Raw genomic sequence first — 17,405 nt, 5'->3', positions numbered from 1 at the left:
TTTATTTCGATTTATGTATAGAGAGTTTTCATCACTATGTCTGTCTTCTTTTGTCCTTTGCGATTCAGCTTCTTCTAATATTTTCACTCGAAGTATGTCTGGCTTTGGCAGCTCGTCGCGCGTTTCTAGCGCGCACCTGAAAGTATTAAAAGAGTCGGGTAGGCTATATAGGAGCAGTATGGCCAGAAGCTCATCCCCGATGGTGACGTCAATTTCCTTTAATTTTGCCACGGCTTCAAAAAAATCGTTGAGGTGCTCTCTAACCTTTTCACCCTCCTTCATGCGCGAAAGTGCAACCTTTTTCAGCAACGTCGCCTTGCGCGCAGGCCCTTTTGATGAATATGTGGCTTGTAGTTTCATCCACATTTCGTTTGAATTTGTGCATTCTGCAATTAATCTTAATTCTGATGCACTTACTGATAACATTATATCAGCACACGCTTTCTGATCAAAGCTGATCCATTTTGCAGCCGCTTCGCCCGTTGGACACGACGCAGTACCTTCGACATATGACCATAAATCGTTTTTTATGAGAATAGCTTTCATTTGTAATTTCCATGTATCGTAGTTTTCCGCGTTAAGCGGTTCAACTCGAATCACCGTTCCCGACATTTGTATACACGTATTAAATCTACTTTTTATGTGCACGTGCTTTTTACTTCGCAGTGGAAGCGTGCTGGGCCCATAACCTATTATATATTTTTAGCAAAAGTGAAACACGGTCCGATGTATTTTTAACATGTTCTTTACTTCGCTTTATTAACTATACTAAAAATGAATAATGAATAATAATTACAAAAAGAATATAGAATAATGACAGGCCAGAGTTGCCAGGCAATTAATATTTAAAAAGTACTTTACATAACAAACAAATAATAACATATATTTATGCTATTATAAATATGATGGATAAAAACAAGTATTTGTATATATTATAATTATTATTTGTATATATGGTATTATAACTATAAAGAGCAAAATGAAAATTAAATTTGTTTATAAATAATATATTATTATTGTGATTATTATATAAATATGTAGTCATATTTGGCGTACAATCAAAAATTGAAAAAAATGGCAATATTGATATACATAATATATAATTTGTTGGAAACAGTTTTTGTTTTATTTGTTTTTTGGTCGAAATATTTAAAGATTACATCTCTTAATATATTAGTATATATTTTTTTAAAATAAATATTCAATTTAACAAGTATATATAACGCTGAGAGTTCTCACGAGCATTAAATTCACGAAAACTGTTTTTAAAAAACAATATTTTGTTTTTATACAATATTTAATTTATTAACATATTAAATGTGAGAGTAATAACTTGTTGAAATAAATTTATAATATATAGATTAAGTGAAAATAGAAAAATTATCAGCTCAGATAGATAAGAAACACATGTTAAGAAACAAAAAACTTTGTATCCAGCAAATTTCACTTTTCTGTGAAATACTTTGTTGAATATGATAAGTCAAATTTCCAATGAGAAAACTAGTTCTAGTAGAAGGTAAAGATCTTCTAGAGGCCCTATCCTTCACTGAGAGAGAATGACAGCAGTAAGTAGGTAAGTAAAAGTCAATCATTATATTAAGAATATGGTTGGATATGTTAAAACATGTGTAAATAGACACACATTGTGGTTGTATCATATTTTTTCTAGCAAAAAGTGGTACATATATATTAAAGTGGTATGTATTTATTATCCTAACAGTAATCATCGTTCAAATAATACATGCCTTCAAAGTGTCAATGACAAAAAGAAGTTTTTTGTTTTTATAAGTTAATTAATCAATATTTAAAAACTTGAGAAAAATTAATAGCAAAAGTAATTAAAAGTTCAATTCACATACTATTTACTACACATATATCTTACAATATATATAAAAAATTGTTTAATATTAAACGTCCTTGTCATAAGCACATTAAGAAATAATGGATTATATTTTAATAATATTAACAAGGGTAATAGATCATACGTCTAACAAAAAAAAAAAGAAAAAATGTTTTATATAATAATAAGCGTTACACTCGCATCATTTCATAGAAGCAGGTTGTAAGTCATAAAATGAACACTCATATATTTATTGTGCAGAAAAATCAAGCATGACGCTAACATGCCTGTGAAGTACAAATTGCATTTAGAATCGTTAACGAAGCTTAACGAATGTATGTTACACATATTTGATACATAATATATATATTATATTATATATTATGGTTTTTGTAGTTTACAAAATCACGAATTATTTGTGGCTACCTAGTAACAAAGTCATCGAAATTTACAAAGAGAGTCGTATTTATAAAAACATAACAATAAATTTTTATAGTTAATGTAACGAAAAATAAATTTATAGCTAAAATTTTCATATTCTATGCGTATATCTGCTACCGTAACCCATTTTTATTGTATATTAAACGAATTCTACATAACTGAATAAAACGCATGGCATCTCTGAATTTTGCTTGATTTGTACACCTCTGCAATGAATTAGAAAAATACAACATTGAGCTAATTGTCAAAAAATTTGATTTCATGTGTTTTTAAAGTTTACATTATTTTTTGTGTGTAAATAGTTATGGATACGTTTTAGGACCGTTTTTAGAATTTTCAATTACACAATCATAAAAATGGATACGGATATGGAGAGCATTCACACAGAAGTTGATGTAGAGTGTGACATATCTTCCAACTGTAGTTTGGACAAAGATTTTTACAAGAGAGCTCAACAGTATTGGTCAGAAGTTCCGGCGACAGTAAATGGAATGTTGGGAGGAATGGGCTATATAAGCGCAATTGATATACAAAGCTCTGGTAATTTTCTTAGAGACTTAAAAACGTTAGGCACCAAATACGCTTTAGATTGCGGTGCTGGTATAGGACGTGTAACAAAAAATTTATTGATGCCTCGATTTGATGTGGTAGATCTTGTTGAACAAGATAGCGCATTTGCTACCAAAGCGAAGGAGTATTGCACAATGGATTCGGGAAACACTTTAGGTTTTCCTAATCGGCTTGGAACTATATACAATGTTGGCTTGCAAATGTTTACTCCAGATTGTAACAAATACGATCTAATATGGAGTCAGTGGGTACTTGGGCATCTAACCGATGAAGATTTGTTAACTTTTTTTCAGCGTGTTCGGATTGGATTAGCTAAAGGAGGTTATTTTGTAATCAAAGAAAACGTAACATCTACTAAAGAAGTAGAAAAAGACGAACAAGACTCATCTGTAACACGTCCCTTAAAAGTATACGAAGACACACTGCGTTTAGCAGAATTTCGGATACTGCGCATAACGAGACAACAAAGTTTTCCAAAAGGCTTGTATCCAGTATATATGATTGCTTCACGACCTATTTCATATTTTGAGAAACCTCAAAATATACACTGACGTTTTATTAAATAGTTTTGACAAATGTAAAAAAATGTAACTAGTCTTGAATAAGAATTAAACATGTTGGCTTAAAATTTTTATCTTTAATTTATTTTAAGTTTTTTGTTCGTCTTCACATATCGTACACGACATACCTCTGATAAAAAATTTTACTAGCATTTCCATATTTAGGTAGAATTTAAGTAGCTGCTGTCTGGTAATTATATTAATTTTGTGCACAATAAGAATCATTTAATCAGTTTTAGAGAAGTGTGCGCATATCAAAGCTAAATCAATTTATGTTAATCAAATTAGTATTAGGTCGTTTCCATTGTCATAAGTTGATTTATGTATGTGAAAGACCTTTTATGTGTCAGAAAGTTATTTTATTTGTTAACAAATAAATTGTTAGCAGAAAATTTTTAGTCTTGTATAGTTAGTTAAAATTAATTAATTTATTATGAAGAAAATGCAAAAAATTTTGTGTATAATATATATTTATAAAAATAATTTTTTAAAATTGTTGTTTTTTGGCTTTTGTGTTTTTTGTTTATTAAGATTATATTTCGTGTGTCCAAAATTGATAATTTCCATTATTTATTGTTAATTTAGTTATACCATATTTCCCTTGCTTTCTTAATAAGTTACTTAAGTAACTTAAGGATTTTGTCGTTTTCATTCACATTTGTTACTTTTTGCGTGAGAAAGACTTCGCTTATCACACAAAAAATTAAATATGTAATTGATGTATTAACACATATATATATTCTTGATATATATATCATTTATATATATACCTCAATCACTTTATTTACAGCTCAGCTGTTTGTTTACATTTTACATACAAAGCATAAGACACATATTTCAAACTTTGTTAATATCCCTTGTGGGAAATTTATTCTTAAGGGTTCCATTCGACATTTTTCACCTTTAATGAGCTGATTTATTGATTATGAGTTCATTTATATGAAAACTTTAACAGCTACTAGTCGTTATAATAAAAAGAAATCTTGTACAGAAGAGTACGCTTTGCCGCTACCAAAATTAAACATATTCATGAGTACAAATTATTATAAAATAAATTTAACGCAAAAAAATTTAAGATTTTTTCAAATTTATTATTTCTATCGATTAGGAAGAGTTTATAAACGAATATAGTTGAATTAGTTTTAAATTAATTAGGTACGTTTTTCTTACTACTAAAGTGAAATTGCTAAATAGAACTCTTGTCATACGTCATCAATATCAAAAGCAGAGGTGAAGAACTTAGTATTCTATTCGTTGTTTAACTTATTCGTGGGACCGCGTTTGAATTTGGTCAGTTTAAAAATGTCTGCGAAACGATTACAGCCAAAGTGGCACAAACCTGCCTGTGTGGATCGTCCAAAATTGCGCTTGTTTAATAGTCTTACGCGACAAAAAGAGGACTTTATTCCATTGGATGGTAATAATGTGACGTGGTATAGCTGTGGTCCTACTGTGTATGACGCATCCCACATGGGGCATGCTAGGTAAAAACATACCAACTATATTTGCCACATCAAAGGCAATCATGATGAAATTATTATCTTATCTTGCAAGTGTGCATGTTCTTCTTTAAGGTCTTATATATCTTTTGATATATTGCGGCGTGTTCTTGCCGATTTTTTTGGTTACAATATTCATTATGTTATGAACATCACTGATATTGATGACAAAATAATAAAACGAGCACGACAAAATTATTTGTATGAGCGATATGTATTGTCAATGGAAACAAGCCCATTAGATAAGCTACTCTCTGACCAAAAAGAAGTGTTGTGTGCGTTTAAAGCAACATGTGCGCAAAACAACGATCCGGATAAGAAAATCATGTTAAATAAGATATTAGAACGCATGAATGATGCAATAACAATGCTTACAAATGCTGTTTCCAATGGTGACGAAATTGAATTAAAGAAAGCCCGCACTTCTTATTTAATTGAAGCCAGAGACCCTCTATCTGATTGGCTAGATCGGAAAGAAGGTTCACTAGTGACTGATAATGCAATTTTCGAATCTCTACCTAGATATTGGGAAGACCAGTTTCATAATGATATGAATGCTCTAAATGTATGTATATTTATTTAATTTTTTCATATATAATTGTATATTTTTAGATATTACCACCAGATGTCCTGACTCGGGTTTCCGAATATGTTCCCCAAATAATTACGTTCATTGAACGAATTATTGCTAACGGTTTAGGATACGCAATAAATGGTTCGGTTTATTTTGATGTTAATGGATTTGATAAAAGAGAAAAACATCACTATGCTAAATTAGTACCAGAAGCGTATGGCGATACAAAAATATTACAAGAAGGGGAAGGGGATTTATCAACTACAGAAGATCGTCTTTCAGAAAAAAGGTCTGTTAATGATTTTGCATTATGGAAAGCTAGTAAATCTGGTGAACCATGGTGGAATAGCCCTTGGGGAAAAGGTCGCCCTGGTTGGCACATTGAGTGTTCAGCAATGGCATCTGATATTTTTGGGCCTAAATTTGATATACACACTGGAGGAGTTGATTTAAAGTTTCCACATCATGATAACGAGTTAGCACAGTCGGAAGCAGCATTTGATGAAGAAGATTGGGTAAAGTATTTCCTTCATACGGGTCACTTAACCATCGCCGGTTGCAAAATGTCGAAATCTCTTAAAAATTTTGTAACAATTCAACAAGCTTTGCAAAAGCATTCTCCAAGTCAACTACGGCTTGCTTTTTTGTTGCACTCATGGAAAGATACGTTGGATTATTCAGACAACACAATGGATATGGCAGTTCAATATGAACGTTTTTTAAATGTGAGATCAATATAAATATTTTTTTCTGACACAAATATTATTATTTTTATTTTAGGAATTCTTCCTTAATGTAAAAGATCTTACTAGAAAACATACTAGTTCTGAAAATCCATGCAATCTTTTTGATGCTTGGAGTAATGTTGAATCAGATTTACAAATTCAATTTAATAATATACAATCTAAAATATATGAGGCTTTGTGTGGTAGGTTTTTGATTAATAACACCAAACAATAATAACACTTAAGTTTAATATTTAGATAACATTGATACCCGTACAAGCCTGGATTTGATACGAGAACTTATATCTTCTTCTAATGTCTACATACGTGACAACAAGGAAAAGTTAAACAGTTTACTCCTAAGAAGAATAGCTGCTTATGTCACTGACCTTTTTAATATATTTGGCGTTATTAAAGGAAATCGTGGTGGTATTGGCTTTCCAATGAAAAGTTCAGGCGATGGAAATGTTGATATTGAATCGACTGTATTGCCTTATGTCAATGCAATAGCAGAATTTAGGAACCAAGTTCGCAAGCAAGCTAAAACAACTAAGTCTACTGAGATCCTAAAATTTTGTGATGAGCTACGTGATAATATTTTACCAAACTTGGGTGTTCGTTTAGAAGATAAAGATGATGATAAATACGCGGTAAAACTAGTAGATCGGGATACATTAGAAAAAGAACGCCAACTAAAACTTATAGCTTTAGCAGAACGTGAAGCTGAAAAAGATAGAAAAAAGCAAGCAGCTGCTGCTGCTTTAGCTGCTAAAGAGGAGCAAAGAAAAATAGATCCAAAGAAAATGTTCCTTAACGAATCTGACAAATATAGTGCATTTGATGGAACTGTAAGTAAATATTTATTATTGCATTTTAAATATTATATTATAACTTTATAGGGTCTACCCACTCATGACCAGGATGGCAAAGAACTTAGTAAAGGATTAATAAAAAAGTTAAAAAAATTGCAACTGCAACAAGAACAGAAGTATTCCGATTATTGTTCTTCAATAAAAGGACAGGACAGTTAATAATTACATTACATTTCACACTTGAATTATGCATTGATATTCAATTTTTAATTTATTAAAAAAAAATTACCATTTATACAAAACAAAATATGTATTTTATTTTAATTTAATTTTCCAAAAACAAAGTTTTCTATCACACGCTGCACCTATATATGGTAACCGATTGTGAAAGGAAATACCACCAAACAATTTTAGTGGTGCTTCTATTTGTGGAACTACTGATTTCGAAGTGTAAACTTTAAGAGTAATATCGGGGCGGCCAATACTAGCTATAAGTAGTTCGGTTGAAGGCGAAAATAATATATTCCGTCCACAGTCTTCATGCATTTGCTTTTTGTCTGTTGGTGAGCTTGGGTGCCTCAAGTCCCATGTAATTACATCGCCACCGGCTAATGTTGCAATACAAAAACGATTTTCTAAGGACCAATCTGCCGACATTAATGGAAATTTTGGTGTCTCTATAGATATTATAGCTTGTTGTGAGCGCACATTGTACATATGTACAATTCCTTTTTTCTCTGCAACTAAGACTTTGTGAGGATCTTCCGGATGCCATTTAACAGACATCCCAGCTGATGAGAGACAAAACGTTGTAACAGTTTCAAAATTTGACTCAACGTTCCAAATTTTACATGAATGGTCATCACTAACAGACGCAAGATATTCACCTTCAGTGTCCCAGTTTACGTCGTTAACATAATTAGAATGACCTATATACAAAAGAATAAAATAAATGTGTTCAAAAATAATGACTAATATTACCTTTTAAATCTTGTACAGTATCTGAATTTTGAAGATCCGTACGGAAAATTCGTAATTTAAAATCTGACCCAGCTGCACAGAATATAACTGTTTTTGGTATACATGCGAGAGATGTTTCTGGTGCAAAACAAAGTGCACTGCAGCGGCTTTCGTGGTATATATCCTTAATACGTTCCCATGCAAATGTATCAACTTCAGATTCTTCCTACGAAATAATTTAGTAATAATAATAAAATAAATAATAGAATGTCTTACTGGAAATTGGATTAAAGCAAGTGTTAATTTTTTGTCTCCGGCGAAACATATTAAGTTATATGCAAAATCATTTTTACATATTTCAAAACATGTAATTTGATCTGAAAATGTAAGCACGTGCGATGGTGGCGTAAAACTTCGCATTTTCTTTAAAATATGTGTTGTTTTCCCTAAATTCTACAATATGATTATTTGCCGCGTTTTCGATTGTTTTCTTTTTGTTCGTTTTGATGGTTCGGTTAATAGTTTTGTTAATTTTTCAAAATGCGAAAAAAAAATTTTAGGGTTACGACAGAGTTGTTATAGAGGTATGTTCTCATTAGAATGCGCAGACATAATTTAAGTCTCTAAGCTCTGTTGTGTCGGTAAAAAAGTAATAGTATAAAAACTATTGAACTTTATATGTTATACCATTAATTTTGTACAAAAATAGTTCTTAAAACACATTTTTAAAATATTCTGGTTTGCATAAAATAACTTTTATCGTAATGTTGCATAAAAGATACATTTGATGTCTTTTCAATTACCTTACACAGTATATGTGTCTTATATGCAATGAATATACATATATATATATATAAATATTCGGTTTTGTTTTCATTTATATTTCAACTTTTCAGTTTAAAATACAAATATTTAATAAATGCTTGTAATATAAACAATGTATAATGTAAAAATAATTTTTTACCCATTTTCTTTTTGTATTAGTTAGGACATCTATAATTACCTCCGACATGTGTACAAAAATAAAATGGTTAAATAAATATTTTATTTTGTGTTTATAATTCTTTCTTAACCAAATCTATTGCTTATTATTATATGCTAATTTCACAGTCAAAGATGGAAGAACACATTTATTTTATATAGTGGGTCTGTTCCATGAATTTTCAGATGCTCTCATTTACTTTAAAATTTGCTGGTGGAACGCAGTTGTGTATACACAGTGTTACTCAAAGTTACTATGAATAGCTCGTGAAACAGACTTATAGTATGATATATAAAAAGTTGATTGAATTTGTAAATAAATTTAAAACTAAGAAAACTATATAATATTATAAATATTCTTCATTAGTTCTGATGTTCAAAACATCAAAGGTTTGCCATCTCTGCTTACATTTTGTTGCATAAATTCCATTTGTTAGAATGGTAAGACTTTTCAAGCACATGTTATTGGTTTGTTTACGTTCTGAACGAGAGTAGTTGGAGCGCATTGAGGAACTTGTTGTAGTTTTAAAATAAAATATTTAAATAAAAATGAAATTCTCGTATAAGGTAATAAGTGATGATAATTAAAAATTATTTTTTATAATCTAAAGTAATAAATTTCAGTTTTCCAATTTATTGGGTGCAACATATCGAAGTGGAAACATACTGTTTACACCAGATGGAAACTCAGTGATAAGTCCTGTTGGTAATCGGTTATCCATATTTGATCTAAAAAAGTATATTTTTTTATTGTAAATAATAAATATCAGGTTTATCATTATATTATTTTAGTCATAAAAGTCGTACATTATCTTTGGAATCGAATTATAATTATTCTGCCATTGCACTTTCTCCAAATGGTAGTCTACTGATTGCAGTGAATGATTGCGGCCAAGCTCAATTAATAAGTATGGTTTCATGTACAGTGATACATACCCATAAATTTCAAAATAAGGTACAATGCATTCAATTCAGTCCAGATGGAGCTTACTTTGCAGTGGCTCGTGGAAATATTATACTTATTTTTCGTACACCAGGTGAACTTACAGGCGAATATAGTCCATTTGTTTTAGTACGCAATTTTATTGGTGGCTATGAAGATATCAGTTGGTTAGACTGGTCAACAGATTCACGTTTTTTGGCAATAGGTTGCCGTGATAATTCCACAAAAATTATTGCTATACGATATTTGACTAACTTCAGAACGTATAACTTAGGTGGCCATACAGATGCTATTGTTGCTTGCTTTTTTGAAGACAATAGTCTTCATTTAAACACTGTTAGTCGTAATGGTCAACTATGTTTATGGGAGTGTAGTCTAGGATTTAAGGATATTGGTAAAGTGAACAAAATTGAAGACATTCTACCACCTAAAATAACGAAAACTGGCGATGATGCAGATGATTCTGAGGATGATATTAAAGATGATATTGAAAAATCAAAATCCGATGAAAAATTGCTTGCAGAAGGTGTTGACGAAAATGATGTAAAAGATGTGGAAGCAAGGAAAATGCATCCGTTTTACTATAAAAAACTTTCACGTCATTATCTTGCTAATGAACCCCGCAAAGAACAACCTAAAGTTGTGTTAACTGCTACACATTATAATAAAAAGACTAAAATTCTGGTGGTTGCATTTAGCAATGGTTCGTTTTATTTGTATGAACTACCTGAAGTAAATATGATACATTCATTAAGTGTATCGGATTATCCAATATCTACTGCACTTTTTAATTGCACTGGAGATTGGGTAGCTTTAGCTTCAAAAGAATTAGGTCAATTGCTTGTTTGGGAGTGGCAAAGTAAGTGTATTGATCTAGTGGTTATTTATTGATATATTTATATAGAAGTATATTATATTGTTTAAATAAATATTTAAATTCAATGTCTGTTAGGTGAACAGTACATAATGAAACAGCAAGGACATACCAGTGAAATGTCTTGCACTGCGTATTCACCTGATGGTCAGTTTATTGCAACGGGTGGCGAAGACTCTAAAGTTAAGTTGTGGAACACCCAAAATGGGTTTTGTTTTGTGACGTTCACTGAACATACTGGTAATGTTACTGGTGTTCAATTTAGTAAAAACAAAAAGTTTTTAGTGAGTAGCTCTTTGGATGGAACTGTACGTGCTTTCGATATAACAAGGTGCGTAGCTAAATCTGCTATTATATAACATATAATTATACAATATATATGTATATTTGTATTGCTTTGTTACTGGTTCAGATATCGAAATTTTCGTACATTCACTTCTCCAGAACCTGTACAGTTTTCTTGTGTAGCAATTGATCATTCTGGGGAGTTAGTAGTCGCTGGAGGACAAGATGTATTTGATATATATTTATGGTCAGTAAAGATGGGAAATCTTCTGGAAGTTATTAGTGGTCATGAAGGACCAGTGACATCAGTTGCTTTTTCACCTGTAGCTACTTCCTCGACTCTTGTATCAGGTTCATGGGACAAGACAACAAAAATCTGGAACTGTTTAGAGGATAACAGTAAGCATGAGACTATTGATATATTATCTGATGTAACATGTGTTGCATTCAATCCTAATGGCGAAGATGTAAGTTGAATTTATAAAATTTTCAACACTATTAAACGTTACTATTAATATTAAAATTTTAGATTGCTGTTGCAGCTTTAAGTGGTAATATAATGATATTTAATGTTAAATCAGCTTCGCAAGTAAGCTCAATTGAAGGCCGAAATGATTTGGGAGCTGGGCGCTCTGAAACTGATTTAATAACTGCTAAAAAAAATTTGAAGGGAAAGTAAGGAATTTGAAAATTAAATATAAATGTAATATATATAAAATATAAATTATTATTTTAGATATTTCTCTTCTCTTGAATATTCTGCTGATGGTGAATGTATTTTAGCTGCAGGTAACTCACAAATGATTTGTATTTATCATGTGCGGGAAGCAATTCTTGTTAAAAAGTTTCAAATAACTCAAAATCTGAGTTTAGATGGCATGCATGTAAGTATATCAAAAACGATTGCTATTTTTTATGACTTCGGTTGATAATGTGCATACTCTATTAGATTAGTTTATCTATAGTCCTATAGATCGTTGTATATGCATTCTAAATATATTTTATAAAAAATAAAGCTATAAGTGTTTAAAAATTGATTTTAAATTCCTCTTTAATGTTAATGAACTACTTTTCTTTAAAGGATTTTTTAAATTATCGCAATATAACTGAATTTGGAAATATGGCTTTAATAGAAAAACGAGAAGAGCTTGAAGGTGGTAATGTTGCGATACGTTTACCTGGTGTTCAAAAGGGTGATATGGCATCAAGAAATTTTAAACCAGAAGTTAGAATATTTTCTGTCAAATTTTCACCAACGGGTCAGTCATTCTCTGTAGCATATACGGAAGGACTTTGTATTTATTCTTTGGACAAAGGTTTATATATAAAATATTTAAATATTTTTAATATTGTATAAAAAAATTATTACATTATAGGCGTTGTATTTGATCCGTTTGATTTATCAATGGAAGTCACACCAAAAGCTATAAAAGAATACTTGCAGAAAGAGGAATACACAAAAGCGCTTATTATGGCAATTAAACTGAATGAAGCAAATGGTATTGCAACGGTACTGGAAAAAATTTCATTTCAAGACAGTGAGTATTAATGTACAGTATACTATATTAAAGTATATATTAAAAATTTTTTAAAGTAAATGTATTAAATTAGGTTTACTGTTAACATTTCATTAAATGAGTTTGCAATGGTAGATAGTCATAAGAGTGACTCTGTAGCAGTTTTTACGTAGGTCTAATGCGAATTCATTTTGTTTCCCAGCTAATTATTGAATATTTTACGTACTAAAATTTGTCATGATACATATGTGCATTCCTGATTCAAGAATTACCCGCTAATTTCTTTTAATAAAATATAGGCTTCATAAAATTATCACCAATATCACTGTCTGTTGTTCGGGCTTCCGAAGAAGGTTTTTCTAAGGATTATAATCCAGTTCCTTACTAAGGTTGGGTGTCTGCGCATTAAATATATATATATACATATAAATAATTTCTTCGTATCGTATTGGTATACCATATGTTGCAAATATTGTAGTTTGAGGTTAGTTTAGAGTTCCTAAATAACAAATATTTAATACAATAAAATAAGACAGAATAAGATAAGATAAAATAAAATAATATACAATGATACAAAATAAATCAAATGAGGATGGTGTATTCCTTTCCTCCTAAGTTAAGCATAGAGCCTCAAGAATTTAATAAATAATAAAATGAAATATGTAAATATAATGTATAAAACTAAAATGAATATAGGGCGTAGGACTTAGTAGTTCAGTTTTCTATTTTTAGTTAATTTTAAAATTAATTTTAATGTTAACTCAAAAATAAATAAATTAATATCTTTTGCAGTTGAATTAATTTGTTCCAATCTGCCAAACCAAATAGCAGGTAGGCTACTGCAGGCAGTGGCACGAATGCTGCAATCAACACATCATATAGAATTCTATTTACAATGGTGTTGCTGTTTGCTGAACAGTCATGGAAATCGGGATGGAGTTTTTGAACATCATGCACTGTTATCTCTGCACGAAAGCATGTCACGAAAATATGAACTACTTAACAAAATGTAAATATGAAATGTGTATTAAATGTTTTAAATTTTTGAATTTAATTTTACCATTTTAAAATTAAAAATTTTTATAATTTTTCAGTTGTGATTTTAACAAGTATACCATGAGGATTATATTAGACGCAGTGGATAAGCAAAACGATTCGCAAAATAATAAATCAAATAAGAATTCTACAGAAATAACTGCTGATTCGAGCGATGATGATGAAGAAATGCTTCTAATTAAGACAAATCATGGGGATGTTAAAGATGAAAGTGAATTTGTTGAAGAAAGTAGTAGCAGTAGTAGTGGCGACGAAAATGACAGTGAGAATGAAGAAAATAGGATTTAACAGATGAACTTGATTAAAATAAGTTATATAATAAATATTTTTTATTGCTATGATGTGACCATATGACTATAAGATATTTTACCATTTGTTAATTATATAATTAAATTCAATATATAAACATTTGTTTATAAATTTAATATAACATATTTTGGTTTCTTGAAAGAGTAAGTACAAGAAACAACACCTAAATAATGTAGTCATTGCTAAAAGAGAATCCGTTGAAAACTTGTGTGACCCCTTTGGGTCATGTTGAACGGCACTTGATCGCCTTCGACGGGTGGCTCCTGGACATAGACCCGGCCGTTCTTGAAACCCCCATGACGTCGTCCATCTGCTCTCTTATTCCACTGCACACACTAATTTAAGTCCAATCGACTTTTGAACTCATCCCTTTTAGGTAGCTAGGTTTCTACGGCTGGACTCTGGTTGATTTCAATTATATCCTCTCTCTCCTTTCCCATTATCCCCTTAATTCTAACCCAACACATCCACTCTCCTAACCATGCATTCGTTTTGTAATCCCTACATGTTAACTGCTTTTCAGATCCCGGAGGGGTACGACGACAACAACAATGCATTGAATGAATCGTATTGAAGATGCAATCTACCTATAAATAAAAATTTGTGTTTGATGTTTAGTTACCTGCCGTTAGTCATTTCTCACATCAAAATCAGAATTTAAAATATTGATTAAGTTTCGATTCTGAAAGCTGTTACATATCAACTTGCCTCTGTTAAAACAACAATTATTTTATTAAAGAATAAAACAAAGTCAGAGTGAATAAAAAACTGATTATTTCTATCAAAAATTATAAGAAAATAGCGAACCTAAATATATATCACTTCCCTGTAGTTCTTTGAAATCTATATCAGCTATAGCCATGTCAAATCATAATACTTTTTTATATGTAGTCGTTCCCATACTCATTTGTATATTCCTAATACCACCATTGTTACAAGACTCTGTGTGGAATTGCCGGTATTGTATCAGATGTTTATTGTATCAGATGGCATATAAGAGAATGTTTGGCTTCGTGCATGGAATTTGGTAAAAATAAAATACCATTTGTTGACCGAAAGCAGCGACAGTTGCTGAAGAAAATGATTTTGTTAAAATACACGACCTAAAGAAATTTCTCTAAGCATACCTGAATGTTTTTGTTCGTCAGACAAATTGTATAGTATAAAAGCTACTATGTTCTTCTAAATCCCTGTAAGGATATATAAAAAAAATTATAACGGTTTATAATTTTCTTTAAGGAATATGTTACAGCTCGAAAGAATGACCAGAATTATTAATGAAGAGATTATAATGTAATAACAAAAATATAATATCATTTGTTATACAATAAAAACAAGCAATTTGGCGCAAAATATGCTGCCTTCTATAATAATATTACAATTAAAAACAACAATATATTTTTATTTTTATATATTCAATATAGTTTTTTTGAATTTCCCTTGCATATATACAGTGTGAAGATGTGATATGTTTATGATAATGTGGAATTACAAAAGTTAAATTTCAGAGAATAGTGTTCTTTCCGGATTTTATAATAAAGAGTTTGATTGCTGTCCTTGAATAAGCAATGTGTATTCTTAGTGAGTTATTTTAATTGACAATAAGTTTTATCAGTATTCTTAGACTTTAGAGTAAGAATGAAGTAATATGCCACTTGTAATTAAATGCAAAGTTGGTTTAAAGTAATTAAAATAGAAATAATTTTTCGTGAGAATTAATGGTTCTCGAAAATTTGGTTTGCATCAAAACATTAGTCTATTGTAAGTTTCATCTAATGAAAGCCGAACAGAAACTTTTTTAGAATAGTCCCCACATAACTTGTTAAATAATAGAACATTCCTGAGAAGTTTATATAGCAGTATTTAGTAAGAATAAATCGTGATCGTTTTAACATCATTACTTGTTTTCATGTCTTTTCTTTTTCATGTCTGAAGTAATACATGAACATAGACGTCTGAAATAAGTTCATGTTGATATTCATGCAATACAGTACCGCAGTTTTTGAAGAACCCAGCTGTTACGGTGTGCTCCCTAAAATCTTTGTTGAAGTAGAGCTTGTTTAAAACATCACATCTATAGTGTAAATAAGATTCAAGTGAAGTGACGATTCTTTTTTGAAAACCTCTTTTATCGCAAACAAGTGCTAAAGGGTTGTTTATATTTCAAAGCTTTTAATCTTTCCTATTAAAGAATATTTAATAATGTCGCAAGAGGCTCATTAATATTTTAAACCGTATGCACCTAATGCTACATTATGCGTATGTTGTTTAATAAATTATCAAAGTACTGTCACTAGGGACCTCGTCAGATTTTTGTTTTGTGGGGCTTTTAGATAAAATGCTGGATCGATTATACTTTTTTTTACCATTAAATTATGTTATGATGTATTAATAATAATTAGGTATAAATATAAATATACACTTTCTATTAAATTTTGTGAGTTTCAGGATCTCAGGCCCTCCCTGGCTACGTACGTTGCTGTCACTATCTTTCCTTCAACCAAGATACGAAAGAAAGTATACCCGAATAAATATATAGTCATATAAAGCGCTATAATTAAAAATTGACTAAAATTATATAAATTTAATCATGTTCTATAAGCTTTAATACGTTACTTAATGTCTATATGTTATTCTGACTTTATATATTTTGAAAATAATAAATTTTTAAAATATTTTTATTTTTCTTCTCAGAAACATTATGAATGTCAAAACAAATGAATGTCAAATGGTTGTTTATAGTTACTAGTCTTTATTCTCTCTTGTAGGTGGATACTTGTAGATATCTGTTGTCGGAATCATTTATCTAAATATGTTTGGAAACATTTTTTTTGTTCTTATTATTATACGAATATACCTACTCTTCCAACATGATTAAATATTATGTTTATTTGGAAAATATATGTTTTTGTTTAAAAATAAAAAAAAAAACATTTCATATTAAAAATTAAAGCGTATTTTATTATATGGTATTTGTTTATATTACAATAAGGTACATCAGGTGTATACATAATCACTTTAATAAAATATTTTTTGTTTGATAGATAATTTTTAGGTAGAGAATTAGTGATATATCTTTTTGTAACAGTTATGTGAGTATATTTGTGGGATTTAAATACAAATATAGGAAAATATATTTATTTATTTGTATTTTTTTTAGTATATTTAATAAAGCAGAGAAATACAGAATTACTTTTATATTTCTAGTATGTAATAAAATTATTATCTCTAAAAGCACCGAATTTGTTAGGTCAGTAATTATATATTTTATTTTATATTTAGCTCGTAACTACTTAAAAATTAGTATATAAGTAATCAATTTCGTACTAAGTTTTCGCATGTACACTATATATAATCTTAAATTTAGTTTATATCGAATAAAAAGCTTCATATATAAATAGATTATTATACAAAAATAATGTAATAATTAAACTATTATATTTTTGTAGATTTTATATA

At 29.9% G+C, this 17,405-nt stretch overlaps 5 protein-coding genes across 5 annotated transcripts in view; 3 read left to right on the top strand and 2 right to left on the bottom strand.

The window, feature by feature from the left end:
- Window positions 1-612, bottom strand: part of LOC119674552 (probable cytochrome P450 6t3) — a 3,001-nt gene extending 2,389 nt beyond the window's left edge. The window contains exon 1 of the mRNA XM_038085697.1: window positions 273-612. Within this exon, the coding sequence (XP_037941625.1) occupies window positions 273-612 (340 nt within the window). The remainder of the gene's footprint in view (window positions 1-272) is intronic.
- Window positions 613-2,536: 1,924 nt separating this feature from the next.
- LOC119677719 (alpha N-terminal protein methyltransferase 1-like) lies at window positions 2,537-3,479 on the top strand. Its single transcript, XM_038089179.1, has one exon. The coding sequence runs from the start codon at window positions 2,638-2,640 to the stop codon at window positions 3,400-3,402; it is 765 nt and encodes a 254-aa protein (XP_037945107.1). The 5' UTR covers window positions 2,537-2,637; the 3' UTR covers window positions 3,403-3,479.
- A 1,159-nt stretch (window positions 3,480-4,638) lies between these two features.
- Window positions 4,639-7,319, top strand: LOC119677707 (cysteine--tRNA ligase, cytoplasmic-like). The gene is made up of 6 exons (XM_038089167.1): window positions 4,639-4,895; window positions 4,986-5,475; window positions 5,523-6,209; window positions 6,265-6,412; window positions 6,468-7,057; window positions 7,109-7,319. Exons 1-6 carry the CDS (start codon window positions 4,714-4,716, stop codon window positions 7,238-7,240), a joined length of 2,229 nt encoding a protein of 742 aa, XP_037945095.1. The 5' UTR covers window positions 4,639-4,713; the 3' UTR covers window positions 7,241-7,319.
- On the bottom strand, window positions 7,312-8,519 carry LOC119677718 (nucleoporin Nup37-like). The gene is made up of 3 exons (XM_038089178.1): window positions 8,258-8,519; window positions 8,003-8,207; window positions 7,312-7,950 (listed from the first exon to the last, which is right to left on the bottom strand). The coding sequence occupies exons 1-3, from the start codon at window positions 8,399-8,401 to the stop codon at window positions 7,337-7,339; spliced, it is 963 nt and encodes a 320-aa protein (XP_037945106.1). The 5' UTR covers window positions 8,402-8,519; the 3' UTR covers window positions 7,312-7,336.
- Window positions 8,520-9,402: 883 nt separating this feature from the next.
- On the top strand, window positions 9,403-14,000 carry LOC119677706 (periodic tryptophan protein 2 homolog). Its single transcript, XM_038089165.1, has 11 exons — window positions 9,403-9,529; window positions 9,587-9,699; window positions 9,755-10,764; window positions 10,858-11,110; window positions 11,192-11,531; window positions 11,594-11,739; window positions 11,801-11,948; window positions 12,146-12,380; window positions 12,441-12,602; window positions 13,374-13,590; window positions 13,676-14,000. Exons 1-11 carry the CDS (start codon window positions 9,512-9,514, stop codon window positions 13,923-13,925), a joined length of 2,892 nt encoding a protein of 963 aa, XP_037945093.1. The 5' UTR covers window positions 9,403-9,511; the 3' UTR covers window positions 13,926-14,000.
- The last annotated feature ends 3,405 nt before the right edge of the window (window positions 14,001-17,405 follow it).

Source organism: Teleopsis dalmanni, chromosome 2 (assembly GCF_002237135.1).
Source record: "Teleopsis dalmanni isolate 2A chromosome 2, ASM223713v2, whole genome shotgun sequence".
Lineage (NCBI taxonomy): Eukaryota > Metazoa > Arthropoda > Insecta > Diptera > Diopsidae > Teleopsis > Teleopsis dalmanni.
This window is presented reverse-complemented; position numbering and strand designations above follow the sequence as displayed.

Excerpts from the sequence above, each read along its gene's own strand:
- LOC119677719 (XM_038089179.1), top strand. The coding sequence starts at position 2,638 with ATGGATACGGATATGGAGAGCATTCACACAGAAGTTGATGTAGAGTGT.
- LOC119677707 (XM_038089167.1), top strand. The coding sequence starts at position 4,714 with ATGTCTGCGAAACGATTACAGCCAAAGTGGCACAAACCTGCCTGTGTG. Across the intron at positions 4,896-4,985 it reads TCCCACATGGGGCATGCTAG|GTCTTATATATCTTTTGATA; the intron begins GTAAAAACATAC and ends TTCTTCTTTAAG. Across the intron at positions 5,476-5,522 it reads ATGATATGAATGCTCTAAAT|ATATTACCACCAGATGTCCT; the intron begins GTATGTATATTT and ends GTATATTTTTAG.
- LOC119677718 (XM_038089178.1), bottom strand. The coding sequence starts at position 8,401 with ATGCGAAGTTTTACGCCACCATCGCACGTGCTTACATTTTCAGATCAA. Across the intron at positions 8,208-8,257 it reads TTGCTTTAATCCAATTTCCA|GAAGAATCTGAAGTTGATAC; the intron begins GTAAGACATTCT and ends ATTATTTCGTAG. Across the intron at positions 7,951-8,002 it reads TACTGTACAAGATTTAAAAG|GTCATTCTAATTATGTTAAC; the intron begins GTAATATTAGTC and ends TTTTGTATATAG.
- LOC119677706 (XM_038089165.1), top strand. Across the intron at positions 11,532-11,593 it reads TCAATCCTAATGGCGAAGAT|ATTGCTGTTGCAGCTTTAAG; the intron begins GTAAGTTGAATT and ends TTAAAATTTTAG. Across the intron at positions 11,740-11,800 it reads AAAAAAAATTTGAAGGGAAA|ATATTTCTCTTCTCTTGAAT; the intron begins GTAAGGAATTTG and ends TTATTATTTTAG.